This window comes from Mirounga angustirostris, unplaced genomic scaffold, assembly GCF_029215605.1.
Source record: "Mirounga angustirostris isolate CCGP_5_RB_7025 unplaced genomic scaffold, mMirAng1.0.hap1 SCAF_15, whole genome shotgun sequence".
Taxonomy (NCBI): Eukaryota; Metazoa; Chordata; class Mammalia; order Carnivora; family Phocidae; genus Mirounga; species Mirounga angustirostris.
The window spans coordinates 45268476-45285293 of NW_026991723.1; the positions used below are offsets into that span (position 1 = coordinate 45268476).

At 39.6% G+C, this 16818-nt stretch overlaps 1 protein-coding gene across 1 annotated transcript in view; it reads right to left on the reverse strand.

Moving 5' to 3' along the window:
• The window catches only part of SLC24A2 (solute carrier family 24 member 2), a 205140-nt gene extending 188531 nt beyond the window's left edge, over nt 1–16609 (reverse strand). Inside the window, exon 1 of the mRNA XM_064579887.1 lies at nt 15680–16609. Coding sequence (XP_064435957.1) covers nt 15680–16609 — 930 coding nt within the window. The remainder of the gene's footprint in view (nt 1–15679) is intronic.
• Between the last annotated feature and the right edge of the window lie 209 nt (nt 16610–16818).

Here is a 16818-nt window from a genome sequence, read left to right on the forward strand (position 1 = left end):
TCTTGAACAAGCATTTTTGCCCCTAGACTTGTGAGGTTAAGGGTAGGAAGAGCAAAGAGCATCTCACAGCACATCACAAAATACTTCATATTATTTTTGTAAAGATGGCTAAAAAAAAATCTGTAAACCTCTATAACCCAACTCTAAGACTTTAAGAATCTTAATAAGAGACCCCATGCTGATAATATTCTTAAAATGAGCTATTCAACTACAGAAGGGTCTTCCTGTGATCCACATTTGCAAGAAACTGAAATGGTGGTATGGTACTCTAAGCGCTGTTTTACTACAAATAAATAATAGAAATCATGCGCCGGGACTGCTGAGAGCATAGCTCAGCATTGACATACAGCAGACATACCGATCCAAGGTGACGAAGCGCTGAATGTCACTGACATTACCACGCATTTGGGGCCTGTCTCCCAGAGCCCCAGTGAAGTGAGATAGAGTTGGATTCATTTTTAGCACAGTTTATGATTATCCACCAGTGAAGCATGTGGTGCTACTTCTTCCTCCTAAAGCACAACATTATCTTGTCTTGTTCTATTTATTTTCCTTAAGTGTGTATGACTTGCAGAGTGCTAACATGCCAAAACATATGCTTCCTGAGCCTGTTCTCCCACCTCACCTTCATTTAGACTTTCAAGGTCAGAGCTATTTGAGGCTAGCCACTTAATTGGACTTAAAATAAAAGGCAGCCGAAAACAGCAGATTTGTAACGGTCCTTCAAAATAAGCATCAAGAGAGCAGCCTGGCGCATCTGAACCTATTTAAATAAATCAGCCTCTTGTTCAGGGCCACAAAACTCCATCCACCATGCCACCAGTCACTGTGTAGCTTAAACAAGCTAGAAGCAAGAAAGAAGATGTTTCCTAAGCCCCTTGGAAACTGCTGGAGCTTTGAAACAATTGTGCATTTTTGTACCAAGCATGATTGCTTGGAGAAGTTCTCTTTATTCTCAGAGCATGCTCATTAATCAGGTTCATCCAATTACTGCTCATGGTAGACAATGATGGATTTAAGATCATTACCATATTGTTATTATTTACGGTATGCTGCTCCATACACTTACAAAATTTTGTTTAAGATGAAGGCAAATGTTCCTAGATCCTGGAATGGGAAGGTTTATATTGAGGGGAGAGGGGGAAATGGACAGGACTGGCCCACAACCAAGATATGTAAAGCTAAGTGCCAAGGTCCAGATGGCATAGTGGACTAGCCTCTCATCTGGAAGTGAAGGCCTGTGGCCCAACTGCTTTCCTGACAGGGCTTCTGGGTAAGATGTAGGGAAGGGAATTTGATGACAAGAAACTCTCTTAGATAATACAGAGAAGAGTTAGGAGTAGGTAAGGAGGGGTGAGGCAGCCAGCAGACCACAAACATCTGGGGACCAACGTTCAAGTAGACTCACACATTCTCACGATCTCCATAATCAGGAAGCCCTGGACCCCACACAAACTCGAATCCTCCTCCAGTCCTTAACTTCAAGGGGATCAATCTTTTCTCAAGACCAACTCAACGGAAGAGGCAGCTTTAAGGTTGGACCCAAGGGACCCAAATCACTCTAGATATAAGTCTGGGTAGAATAGCTTGGAGATCCAAGGGTCCCCAGTCCAGGAGTTGCCCCATCTATGGAGCACATTCCTTAACAACCCACACAATAGGAGAAAATATTTGCAAATCATATATATGGTAAGGAACTTGTATCCAGAATACATGAAGACCTCTTAAACTCAACGATAAGGCAAATAACCCAATTTAAAAAGGGGCAAAATATTTGAATAGACATTTCTCCAGAAAAGACATACAAATGGCTGATAAGCTCATGAAAAGATGTTCAACATCATCATCCTTCAAGGAAATGCAAATCAAAATCATAATAAGGTACTATTTCACATCCACTAGGATGGGTATAATCAAAAAGACATAATAGCTGGCAAAGAGAAATTGGAACATACATTGATTGCATTGCTGGTAGGCATGCAAAATGGTGCGGCCACTTTGGAAAACAGTTTAGCAGTTCCTGAAAATGTTAAACATAGAGTGAACATATGACCCAGCAATTCCACTCCTAAGTATAGACCAAAGAGAACTGAAAATATACATCCACAAAAAACTTGTACGTAAATGTTCATAGCAACATTATTCATGATGACCCCCCACGTGTAAATAAACTCAGTGTTCATAAACTGATGAATGGATAAGCAAAATGTGGTCTAGCTCTGCGGGGGAATATTCAGCCATAAAAAGGCTACAACATGGATGAACCTCAAAAACAGTATGCTAAGTGAAAGAAGTCAGACACCAAAGGCCACATATCACATGATTCCATTTCTATGAAATGTCCAGAACAGACAAATCTAAAACAACAGAAAGTAGATTGGTGGCTACTAATCTATGGGGAGAGAGAAAAGGAGGAATCACTACTAATAGGCATAGGGTTTCTTTTTTGGGGTGATGAAAATGTTCTAAAATTAGATAGTGATGCTGGTTTTACAATTCTGTGAATATACTAAGAACCACTGAATTGTACGCTTAGGGTAAATCCGATGGTAAATTAGAATTCTATATAATAAATAAATATTTTATTTATTTATAAATAAATTCTATAATCAATTATATCTCAAAAAAAAAAAAAGCTGCTTAAAGCTACAGCTGGAGTGATCTGACTTTTAGAACTGGGGGCCCTTATCCATCCTGATACCCATACTTGCAACTTAAGGGGACTGGGGAATTTCAAATGACTGCTATTTCCTAAGTTGGAAATTTGTTGTTTGCCACTTGACTTTAATACATAAGCCATTTATGGTACAATTTTTTTTTCCAGACCCAGACTTTTTATCACAAACACTCATCACTACCATTCCCAACATCTCTCACAGGGCATTAGGTGCCCTTTGCACTCTTACCTATGAGCCTGGGAACAAATACTACAAATGGGATTGGTTAGTCCCTGAGTCAGGGCAGTGACTAAATCCAAGACAGAAAACACAGATGCTGACAAACCAACATCAGGTATAGCCGTGACCGGATGGAGACATGACAAGCTAAGATGAAATATTGATGGTGCACATAAGAAAAGAGTAAATGCATTTATAGGGCAGTGACAGGAGGGCTCAGGAGATTTTCACAGCTGAGTGAGGTTCAGTTTCATAGGTAGGGAAACTGCTCCTCTCTTAATCCTCTGCAAGAACAGAGGGAAAGCAGGTTCAAGTCTGAACACCAAGGATTTGGCTATTACTTAGGGATTAGTTGGGGCAACTGCCCCTTGATATGGCTGCATGGGAGGCATGGCGGCAAGGTCCTGAAATGACAGGAGGAAAACACGCTGGGGAGCTGGGAGTGCGGGTACAGACACTGGACTTAGGGACAGCAGGCTAGTAGCACAGGGAAGGGACTCAGAGGAAAAGAGGCCAGAAGTAGGGCATCTTTGGGTAGGCAGGTGGGGCAGTATTCTGCTAAGCACTTTTCCTGTGCAGTCTCATCAAAATTCACAGCCTCTCTATGAAGAAAATTCTATTATTTTCCCGAATTTATAGATAAGTAAAGTAAGTCCAGAGAGGTTAAGTAACTTGCCCAAGATTGTCCAGCTAGGATGGTCACACTCTATCCCAGACTTAAATAATAATTCCATCGTGTTAAACCTTCACTGTCATACTTCATCTCAGAAAACAAAGTCCCAAGTTTCTGGAACACACCAATGCTCGGGTCTACCACAGGCCTAAAATAACAGAAGTGGTTCGACATGTATTTAACTGCTATCAGGTGGCATGGAAAAATGAAACCAACTCAGCCGACTTGAGGGGTTAGGGCAACAGATGAGCAGTTTTAAGTGGGAGAAAGATGGTTGCTAAAGGTGAAACCTGTGTTTCTACCAGCAGCCTGCTTGCTCAGCTCAACGTCCATCAAACAGTAAGAGAGAAAGGGACTTACCACGCACGGGAAACTCGGCCCTTTCCGGGAAGCTCCTACAGATGGGTAAAGAAGCCCTCATTACCCCTCCAAAGGAACTAATCTGCTCCAATTGGGTTCCTTAATTGGAAAAGCCCTTGGAAGGAGGCAAGTTCAGGGCTTCATTACCTGATCACCTCCTCTATTGGCCAGTCCATAATTACAGGCATATACTTGTTTCTTTCCCATTCATCAAGAAGCACAGGGGCGCCTGGGTGGCTCAGTCGGTTAAGCACTGGCCTTGGGCTCGGGTTGTGATCCTCGAATCGAGCCCCGTTGTCGGGCTCCCTGCTCAGTGAGGAGCCTGCTTCTCCCTCTCCCTCTGCCCACTCATTTGCTCTCTCTCTCTCTCAAATGGATAAATAAAATCTTTAAAAAAGAAATAGAAAAGCACGGAGTTATCAGAACTGGTGGGGATCTAGGAGATAAACTGGCCTCTTTATTGTCAAAGAGGAGACGTTTGGCGCAAAAGTGCCTGGACCGGGGTTAGACCACCACAGTGTGGGATGAAAAGGACATCATCTCACGAGGCTTGGTTCCAGCCAATGTGGATTCTGAGTGTATCCTTTAAAGCTGTAAGCATGGCTTTACTACCGCCTGGTGCCCACACCCTTTCCAAACCCACTAGCTTTTACCAGCACGGGAACCATGTTTGCATCATTTTGCTTACAAATCCAGCCTTTGAAAAAAAAAAGGAAACCAACCTAATTGAAATGCAGCTTTGGTCTTCTTGCCAAGGTTCTGCTTTCCTCTGATTTCATCTCCCTGTTTCATCCACATTTCTTTTCTACCCAATGACAAGCTCACTGGGAAACAAGGATGAGTCGAGGCTCAGGGAGCATATCATGCTTTGATCTGCCCCTTGTTTCCCCTGCAATCAGTCTATGTCAGAGCCAGAGAGCAAGACACAACTTGGTAGATGCCGGCATTTTAGGACTCTGCAGAAATCTGCACTGGTCAGAGGGCTGAAGTGACCCAGCTGAACACGGACAGTGTGTGTGCTTGGAGAGGAAGCCAAGATAACATGTGGATTAATGGCTGAAACCGTCCCAACCACGAAAATCAGCATGGATTTACGTGGCTGAAACAGTCCCAACCATGAAAATCAGCATGGGTTTACATCCACATAAGGGTCCCTGTGGATTCATAGCTCTGAAACTCTAAATAGTCAATTATAAAAAGGAGAAGTTGAAGGTGTGAGGCAAAGCCACCAGCAGCTCAAAGGGTACTTTGGTTGAATGAAGAAAAGGCACCCCTTTGTCTGGGCAACCACAGTTCCAGACCAATGCACACAGCTTATCCAGCAGAGTGATGTCTGAATTTCTGTCCCTATTCATGCCCTTGATCAGAAAGATGCCCTTGTGCAGTAAACTAGCACAGCTTTGCAGGGCAGCCCTGCAAGGAGGAAGAGGAGAAAAGAGAAATTTCTTTTCTTTTTTTTTTTTTAAGATTTTATTTATTTGAGAGAGAGAGAATGAGAGAGAGAGAACACATGAGAGGGGATAGGGTCAGAGGACGAAGCAGACTCCCTGCCGAGCAGGGAGCCTGATGCGGGACTTGATCCAGGGATTCCAGGATCATGACCTGAGCCAAAGGCAGTCGCTTAACCAACTGAGCCACCCAGGCACCCGAAAAGAGAAATTTCTTAACATTATACTATTTTTTAAAACTCAGGTGACAACTCATTCGTGGGTCATGACATTACTTTAGAGGGTTGAAAGTGGTATTTTTGATAATATAGAAAATTTAAGCGATGAAAAATGCATCATAGATTTTATTTTTATATGTGTATGTAAGCCTATGTTACAGAGCATGTGCTATGCTCTGTAACATGATGGGTTAGAATGGAAAATGGATTTCTTAGTGGAGGTCACGGTAAAAAATATTTGGAAGTCACTAACTGAACGGAGCCTAATATGTAATATGAATCTAATTTGGAGGTTTGCTTTGTGTTTATCCCCAACTGTCTAGTAAGAAGCACCAGGAGAAGGAGCAGACATTTAGGAGTCAGACCCAAGTTCAAATGCCGTTTAATACCACTCAATTGGGACCTCAGGCAATCACTTATGTTTCCTGACCCTCAGGTTTCTGACGTACAGGTGGAGATGATCTCTATTTCAGGGTGTTGGTGGAGTAAGGACCTCTTTTGAAGCACATGACCAGTTTTGAGACCTCTCTCTTCTCTTGACTGTGAGACAAGCATCCCAGGGATGCACATGCAGCTGCCAAGGTGAGTTCTCCCAGCTAGAAGCCACAAATGCTGAGCAGGTCTAGAATCCCGCCGTAAACTTTAAACGACTTTCTCCCATGCAAGTCGTTCTTGTGACTGGAAGAACTACCTCCCACCACACGCCCAAGCCAAGCCAATAAGTCGTTTGTGTGAAAATAGTGCAGGTAAGCCAATTTAGAAACAGTTTTGTGGTATGGGTGTGGTTAGAGTCTGGTCTTCTGTTTTAGGTAAATGTATTAAGTTATTACTTTGACACAGTTAGAGTACTCCATGTAGTATACACTAGAGTTTCCAAGGACAGACATGATAAGCTGGAAGCAACGTTTTAGGTCGTCTAGGTCAAGTCTCCCATTTTCCAGATGAGAAAATAGGGTCTTAGGTGGTACAGACTCCCCCCTACCCAAGGTTGCATGGCCAGTCCCTGGGAACTTCATCTCCCAACTCCTGAGTCACAAGGCCTCCTTCAAAATAATTCATCCTTTAAAACAAAAAACACAAAAACCTCCTGGCTTTATCTGGGTGTGGAAATCATGGGGAGGGATGAAAACTAACGTTTGTGATTCTCAACATATACTTGTAAGAGATCTTTGAGTCATCACAGAAAACTTTAAAAATGACACAAAGGATATACAGCAAACTGGCAACCTATTAAAAAATTAATTCTCAATAAACATATTTTTCCATACTCAACCTCCCAGTTAATCAAAGAAATGCAAATTAAAACAACGAAATGCTGTTTCACTGTGAAAACATAAAAACATTAAAAATCATACTAGTCTACACTACGAAGTATGTCACAATATAACAGAACGTTTAAAAAGCTCATAAACTTTCATCCAGAATTTCTGTTTCTCTGAAATCAGAAATGTGTGTATAAGGCTATTTGTTATAGCATTTTTTTATAGTAGTGACATATTTGCAACATTTTATAATATGAAAATGACTTTTTATTTTACAATAATACTAAACAATGAATTACATTTAATGATACGAGGAAATGCTCATAGTCAAGTTAAAAAAAAAAAAAACTAAAATGTGGGGAACTTGTGTGGTTCAGTTGGCTAAGCATCTGCCTTCAGCTCAGTTCATGATTCCGGGGTCCTGGGATGGAACCCTGAGTTGGGCTTCCCCACTCAGTGAGGAGTCTGCTTCTCCATCTGCCTCTCCCCCTGCTTATGCACGTGCCTCTCTCTCTCTCAAATAAATAAAAAACTAAAATGTTATACACTCAAGTTTAGGGTTATGCATGTCCAGTATCATTCCAATTTATCTAAATACTTAGATATATATGTGAATATACGTGTGTGTATATGTGTATGTGAGAAAAGTCTGGAAGAATACATGCAAATATGCAGAATTATTTTTGGATGGTGCAATGAAGAGATGATGGGCTCTTTTAAATCTTTTTATATTTTGATGTGTTTTTATAATCCTGTACAATGAATATATTACTTTCAGTATCTGATACAAATATTATTTAAAAGGTAAATTTAAAGTGGCCCCAAATAACTGTTAGAATTGCCTCTTAGATTTGACTCAAAATTTGCCATTGGTAGGATTTTTGTTGATGAGAAGCTTTATTGAGATTGTTAGGCTACACTCTCAGTACAATCTAAGAGCACTCAATTAAAATTCCGTATCAGTATCTCTTGTTATATGCATTATCTTTTGACAAATCTATAGTCTGAAACATATATTTCTGGCAATATAATGGACCAAATATTCAGAGAAACCATTCTTAGTATATCATACCCCAAAATGTTGGATATTGTATATTTTTTATTTTTTTATTTTTATTTATTTATTTATTTTTTATTTTTAAAGATTTTATTTATTTATTTGAGAGAGAGAGTGAGAGAGAGAAAGAGCACAAGAGGGGGGAGCGGGAGAGGGAGAAGCAGACTCCCTGCTGAGCAGGTAGCCCGATGCGGGACTCGATCCCGGGACTCCAGGATCATGACCTGAGCCGAAGGCAGTCACTTAACCAACTGAGCCACCCAGGAGCCCAGGATATTGTATATTTTTTTAAATTATTTAACTATGTTAGTGAGGAGTCAGGGGTTTCTTAGAACCAACAACACCAAGTTAGCAAATCCAGGGGGGTCTGTATTGCTTTGCCCTCAAAGTACTTGCCATTCTCCAGTGGCCAAAGACTAGGTTTTTAGAAGCTACAACAAGGGCCTAGTAGTAGGGAGGAGGTAATTCAGAGACCTCCACTCCCAGTAAACTAAAAATGAAGGGTTGATACTCTTAGCAGGTGAATAAGGGGGAAAAAAAAACCTGCCTAGCAATGGGAAACAGTAGGCTGTGCCTATTTTGGTCTTGGTTTTAAGTGATATTGAAAAAAAAAGAGAGAGAGAGAGGAGTCTCCTTTAAGAATTTCTACCACTGGCTCACTCACATGGTTTGGAGTCTGAATTCACACTACCTGGGTAGAAAAAAAAGTCAAACATTTAGGTTAGAATGATGCCAGTCTGGTTGTGCTATCAGGCACTTGCCTGAAGAACAAATACAGTCCTATTCAGAGGAACACAGTTAAAACCCAGGCCTCAATGACTTCCCATGGGTAAAGTTCCAAGGAATAGGAATTCAACGTTTTTGTTTGTTTGTTTGTTTTGTTTTTAAGTCACTACATATGTAAGAAAGCAACTACATGATCGAGAATCAATAAAACAGCAACACTAGACCTGCAAGGATATTGTCACTAGGAATATTGATTATGAAATAGAAATGAATTTAACATTTCTAATGAAATAAGTCAATAAATGATTAAGGAATAAGAAACAATGAAAGTCCACCTGACAGATATGAAAGAGCCACAAAAAAACTTCTGGAAATGAAAACTATAATAATATTAGAAACTTAATGGATAAGCTTGAGAGCAGATTAGACAAAATTGAAGAGAAAATTAGAAACTAAGAGGTTCACATAAAGAAAGGAGCAGAATGAGGAACAGAGACCGAGAAAGAGGAGCACTTACAAGATGTGGTGAATGGGTTGAGATGGGGCATCTGTTTAATCAGAATTCTAGAAGACCATAGGAAGAATGAAGTAGAGTTGAAATTGGTGGAATACACCAATCTGCAAATTCAGGAAGTCTACTGAATCACAAGTAGGGGATAAATAAGTAAGAAAACAATGCCTGACATGGCATAAGGAAAATGCTAACCACCAGAAACAAAGAGAAAACCCTAAATGTAGTCAAAAAGAAAAGACAGATTTCTCACAAAGGACCAACATTTACATTGACACCAGTTTTTTTCAACAGCAAAAATGGAAGTCAGAGATAATGGAATATAATTTTCAAAGTCAAATGAGAAAATAATTTTCTACCCACACTGTCTTTCAGGATTAAAAGTGAAATACATCTCTAAGCAAATACAAACAGGAGCATTTACTATTAACAGATTCTTGCTAAAGGAACTTATAAAAAATGTAAGTCAGTAGAGGAAAAAAACTCATAGAAAAATGTCTGAAATGGGGAAAAGAATGAGGAGGGGAAAAGCTGGTAAAAAATGGTTAAATCTAAAAACACTGATGACATGATGACAATGTCTAATTTGTAGGGTTAAAAAAGTGAAGTTATACCTCAATAAAGCTGTTATAAAACATGAAGGTAGAACTTAAATCATGGACTTCAAATCATATATAGCAGGGGAGAGGTGATAGGGTTAAAATGTTCTAAGGTCCTTAGGTTGTTTGTCAGGAGTGTAATTAACCTATACTATGTTAAGTTAGCTATACATATTAAAATTTATGGGCCAACACTAAAAGAATAGAAATAGAGTGTATAAATCCCACACTATTAAGGGAAAAAGAAATTTAGGGAAAAAAATTCAATGCTCCTCCTTCTCCAAAAAAAAAAAAAGAAACAGATCAGAACGGATAGAAAGTATAAAGTAGCATCATAGAAAGAATCCAAATGTAACAATAATGACAATCAATGTAAATACACTAAACTTTCCAGTTAAAAGATAATGATTGTCAAACTGAATTAAGCAAAATGTAGCTATATTCTGCTTACTATATTCTGCTTGCTATATTCTGCTTACTAGGGACTTATTTAAAACAAAAGAAGGTTGAAAATAAAAGAATGAAAAAATGAAACCATCCACACTGAAGATGTACTTGCCTCCCCAACAGCCAAAGAACAGGTTTTTTTGTTTGTTTTTTTTTGTTTTTAAGATTTTATTTAATTTGACAGAGAGACACAGCGAGAGAGGGAACACAAGCAGGGGTAGTGGGAGAGGGAGAAGCAGGCTTCCCACAGAGCAGGGAGCCCAATACGGGGCTTGATGAAGGGCTCGATGAGGGGCTCGATGTGGGGCTTGATGCGGGGCTCGATCCCAGGGCCCGGGGATCATGACCTGAGCTGAAGGCAGACCTTAACAACTGAGCCACCCAGGCGCCCCAGCCAAAGAACAGTTTAACATAGCAATCCCATTCCTTGTTAAAGTTAAAATACAAATAATCTGGTTCTACCAGAAAGAGAGACAGACAGAGAAAAGGAAAGAAAAGGGGAAGAAAGGAATTGGGGGGGTAGGAAAAATAGACAAAGGAAGAAGGGAGGAAGGAAGGGAAATGGTGGTAAATCCTTGCTCTCAAGATTGCCTGGATTCATAAAGTTTAGGTCCTCTCTTGCTGGAGAAATCAGAGAAGCAAGGATGGAAAGCCACAGCTAATCTGACTTCTGTGTATTAAAATCTGCTGGGCTTTCTGGGTCTGTTGCAATGCCTTTTCACTCTCTGAATCACATGCAGTAACTAAAGGGTTTGCTTTTAATATAAGTAGAAGGAAACAAAGCAAGGAAAAGAGCACCATTCTGTATCCCTAGATAAACATACTACATTCACAGACATCTAGTCAGTTAAGAATTTTAACGCCTAAATTTTCTTTCTTGAGAGGACAGAGAGTTTCCAAGTCTATGAAGTAATCCTATCCTTTTATTTATTAGAAGGATGATCTTACTTTACCTTCCTTGAAGTTTGTACATTCATTTTACTCATTTATTTATTAGGAGGGGAAACAAAAATTGAATATATAGTATCTTCTGTGCCATAAGCAAGCTTGGACCTACACATTTGTACTAATAAAATTATTGATGGTTTAGCACCTTATAAGAATGACTTCACCTTGTGAGGAATATTTATAGTATTGTTTTTATTTTGTTTTTCTCATGAACATTAATAACAATTTGAACCACAAAACTCTATTTACAAACAACTTTTCAGGAACATACAAACCGAATAAAGCAAAGCACACCTAAATTACTAAGTGGCCTACTCTTCAACGATCCAGTCTTAAGCCTCTTTATTTAGACCATTCCTTCATTAGAACTGGGCTGACTTGCTGTCAGATTATAATGCCAAATCTAAGAAGAAGTTAAATACCATGGACAGCTGCTTTCTAGGCCAATGATGGCCTAGCACGGAACAGATCAAGGGACCTTCAGCAACCAGGCCAGAAGCACAGCAAAATGCTCTGGATGCCCTGAGATTCCACTGCTTCACATCCTGCAGGATTCAGTTATTCCTGACCAGCCATGGAGAAGTTTTTAGAAGAGAGTCCCAATCATTTATAAATAAGAATACCCTGAAAACAAAAATCTCTGCTCAGCATCGATATTTCTTAACCCCAGTTAATGGCCTACTTATTTCAAGCAAAAGTCTACACAATAAAATTTCAGGACAATAAATGCATTTGGAGGTTTCCTTAGAGTTTATGATAATAGCTGGTCTGCATATATTCACTGTATGTGAACGAGGGCTTATAAATATCATACTATGACAAATAGCCTATGCCCCTAAGGGAGACAATGATCTGCTTAACTCAGTGATTCACTGGCATGAATTCCAGTTTTTAAAAATGTGAAATTCTTGAATTTAAAATAATGTATTTTAGGGATGCTTGGGTAGCTCAGTTGGTTGAGCGTTGGACTCTTGATTTCAGCTCAGGTCATGGTCTCAGGGTTGTGGGATGGAGCCCCACATCAGGCTCTGTGCTCAGCATGGAGTTTGCTTGAGAGTCTCTCTTTCCCTCTCCCTCCGCCCCTCCTACCGCTCACATGCACACTCTCTCTCTCAAGTAAATAAATAAATCTTAAAAAAAATTTTATTTTGACTCACTTTTCATTTAAGAACAGACGATAAAAGGAAAAGAACTAACATTTATTGAACAACCCACATTTGCCAAGGACCATGTTAGCTGCTTAGCGTTCATTTCTTCATTTAATAGTTTTCCTAGCTCCATGAAGTAGGCATTACTATTTTCATGTTCAAATTAGGAGACCGAGGCTCAGAGAATTTATATAACTTCTGAGATCACCAGGCTGTTTACACACTGAGGTCAAAATCTTTTTTTACCCTGAGTCAAAACCCCAGATCTATTTACCCTGTCATGACACCACACAACTTTTTATTTTTTTATTTTTTTAAAAAGATTTTATTTATTTGACAGAGAGAGACACAGCGAGAGAGGGAACATAATCAGGGGAGGTGGGAGAGGGAGAAGCAGGCTTCCCACCGAGCAGGGAGCCCGATGTGGGGCTCGATCCCAGGACCCTGGGATCATGACCTGAGCCGAAGGCAGACGCTTAACTGACTGAGCCACCCAGGCGCCCCGACACCACACAACTTTTTAAAAAGGATATTATTATCACTAAAAGAAATAATAGTAATGACAAATAAAAACCACACACAGGGTGTAAAAATTAAATGAGATGAGAAACTATTACCATCACTATAAACAAAACGCAGCTCACATTTTTCCATGTTTCCCAATTGCCCCGTGATATATATCCTCAATAATGGAAACAAATTAGAATTTTCAACTTGTCTATGAAGCAAATAGTTTCCAAAACAGTTCACTGCCCAAAGCCCAGCAGAGGTGATGATTTTTTAGCAAGAATCACAGATGATTTGTACAAGAACATCTAAAATATGTTTCCTCTAGTTTCCCAAGCTCCCATTCTCCATAGTTGTACAAAGACGAACACAAAAACATGCTGAGTATTTTGCTTCCTAAATTCTTCTACAGCACATTCCTCTCCATGAAGACTTCGTTGAGGGCTGCACTTGGGTTAGGGTCTCTTTCCTGCAAGGTTTGATGATATCAGAATCACTGGTTTCTGTAGGACGGTGGGGTATGTAATCAGAAATCTACTCTGCCGGTTAGAGAACTAGATGGCCACATTCAAGGACTCATCCCTCTTTGGGACACATTATGTTCAGTGCTTGGTCATAATATTCTGAAATCAGGCATATGATAAAGACTAACTGCTGAAACAAATTTTTTTCCCCCAACAATACTTCAAAAGTGAAACTGGCAAGGTGAAATTTCCTGAAGGAAATCACCTATCATTATACACTGTTCCTCCTAAAAATGTGTTCTAGCATTTTTGAGGAACACCAAACAAGACATAGCTATGCTTAAAAAAATTCTATTCCTGTGATAATTTATAGTTCAATTTAGTTACTGAATGCCAAAAAAAATAAAAACGATTAAAAGGAATAAATTAAAGCTATTCAGTGCTAACAAGGGAAATAATACAATGAACATATTTGGGGGGGAAAATAAGAAACAGGAGAAATAGACATGAATCTAATCTACTTTCTTTTTTAATTAGGTAAATCCAGAACTTCCAAATTTAAAAACTGCACAATATTAAGCATAGCACTAAATTATGGATTTGAATAACTACTGTTAAGGATTGTCAACCTAAGCTGCTGACTTTTAAATATCATAAAATTGACACGACAGTCACCTACTGTAGTAGGTAAAGATCCTGCCAGAGCTACTTTAATGAATGGTTTACAACTGATTAAATATTGCCTGTAAACTGTATTTAAAAAGTTACTCCCAAATGCACAAAATCAGCTCCTCCTCAAATCAGAATATAAAATCCCCCTAAATCTTAAATACACCATCAGATTGCTCTGCAAATTCTTTATCACAAATGTTGTCAGTATAACCTTCAGCAGAATCTATGATTAAGTTAGTGAAGTTCCACTGTTGTGTAACAAAACAAAAATATACTAAGCCCTTGAAAAGACTTTTTACCCTTGATGTGCCCAGGATATTTATAAGACACCAAATTGTTTCCTTGACTCTAAAAAAAATATGTCTTTCCCTTGGCAATTATTAAGTACTCTAACTGAAATAAACACATAGATTATTAATGTGAACTGCTCAAACTAGCAATCAGGCTTGAGGGATCATCATTTTGGCTACAAAATTAGAGCAGGGAGAGGGGTCCAACGATGCCCTCAAGGATATGTATTCAGTTCTAACATCTGAATGCTTACTTGCCATGTCTACTGCTAAATGACTTTTTTTTTTTTTTTACTACAGTTTCTAACAAACAACCATACACTGAGTGAAATGTCAGAAAAAAATATAGTAGAAAACATTTTTCTTTTACACATAATAAACAGCAATATTACTGGTGTTTTGGGGGTTTTTTGCTTCCATGTCATGGTTGCTACAAAAATGATGGGTGGTCATCCAACCTGAACATAAAGGAATTATGCTAGGTTAATATCTTTTATTTTTTTGATAAAATATCTCACCCTCCACTCAACATCTGTTTTTTGCATACATGAGATTTTTCCCAGATGCTAGTATGAAAAATCTGCATATGTATTTTGGTTTTCTGTTTAAAATTACATTCAGAGACAACATTCCAATGTTAGGATATGAATCAGAACTTCATTACTATACTTAACATAAGATTTTATTGGTGTTTTTTATCCATTATTTAAAAAAATTACTTTACGTTTTAGCAGATCAATTTATTCTCAGCGCTATACCAATTTGCTCACCACCTAAGTGGAAGGATGGCCACTCTTCTCATGAAAACTCCCTGAAATTCTACTGTAAAATTATCTTGGCTGATGTTTATCATGGCATGCAAAATGGGTCATCAAGCCATGGAGACAGACAGCAGGGCTTGGCAATGACTCCTTCTCATGGATCTCCATCAGCTCCTGGTCAAGTGGTCTGAAGATCATCATGTGGATCAAGAAAAATGGCCGTGACCATTCCAATGACCAGTCCTTCTGGGCCCTGCTGCTGACTTAAAGGTACAGCTCTGGTGACACAAACAAACTTTCTTCCTTAAACATCTTTAAAGAGATGATTCTTGACCATTGTCATGTGCCTACTTAAAAAAAAATACCTGCAATTTGCTAAACTACACATACACACACTCTCCCATGAAAATTCAATGGCTCACAAAATCATTATGCCTACTTCCAGATGTAAATAACTGTTGAGTCCACTCTGGGATACTTACATAACCTATATTTATCAGTGTTTTACTCTGAAGCCAGGAGCTTGAGAACTTAGGAGAAAACCACCAGAATATCCCCAAATTATGTTTTCCCACTGCCCCAAAGCAATCCGCTATCCACACTAGCCCCAAACACCATCCCATTAAAAAAAGTGGCAGATCTCGAAAACACAATTATTCAGAACATTAAATAAACAACCGCCACCACCAACCTTTGCTTGGGTCTCTGGTGCTGTCACCTTGACGACTTTATTGCGATTTATCATTTGCTTCACCCATCTTTCTACTTGGACGTTGAATTTCATGAAAACCACGTAGCCGAAGTAAGCTGTTAAGAGAAGCAAGCTTTCCCACCACATGATAACATTATCCAGGAAAAATATGATCAGCATGATCAAGTCAATGATGTAGAAGGACACATCCCGAAAGAGTGGCCACCATGTCAGGTTTAAGATTTCTCTAGAAAACAGAGCACACATGCCAATAACAAAGAGGATGTTGAACACTGCTGAGCCCACGATTGTGCCTATTCCAACATTGCTGTGAGCAATAAATACCCCTATGAGAGATGTGAAAAGTTCTGGGGCTGAGCCCCCCGCAGCCATGAAGGTGGCTCCGGCCACATCGTCAGAGATGCCCAATTTCTCAGTGATGACAGTCAAAGAAGGGACAAAGAACTCATCGCAGACAATGGCTAAGGCTATGAACATATAGATCATTCCAATGACATGCAGAACGATGGCGCCTTTTCTTCGCTCCTCGAGGGAGAAGATGTCTCTTGGGTAGTCTCCTTGGGCGTGATCTGTAGTGTTCTCAGACGTGCCTTCCTGAGAAAGGGGTGGCTGTGGAGTATAATCCAGAATCTTGTCATTTAAATCTAAGAGAGTTCTCTGACGGTGACCATGTGCCGTGCTGGGGCCACTTGCACCAACAACCTCTTCTGTGCTCTGTGTCTCTGTCTCAGAAAAGGCACTGATTGAAAATGGGACAGTGCTAATGGCTACTAGGCCCATGAGAAGGCCCAAGATTCGAACTAACTTCAGTTTTTTCCTGACATTATAATGTCTCCTGAAGCCAGACAGTGACTTCTCCAAACACCATTTCTCGAGGAAAGGGATGGCAGTGCTTTGGTGCAGATCCATCCTGGGTCTTCTGGTGGATGTGGTGGTCTTCCGATTGTAGATTCAACCAGACGGTTCTGTCATGCTTTTCTTCACTTTACGGTCAATGGTGCCTGTGGGGCCTTCCACAATCAGGGGTTTTTATGCTTCACAGGAAATATTTTCGACATTTACGCTTAAAGGAAAATTAAAACAAGGAGAGGTAAATGACAAAATCACATGTCTTCTCT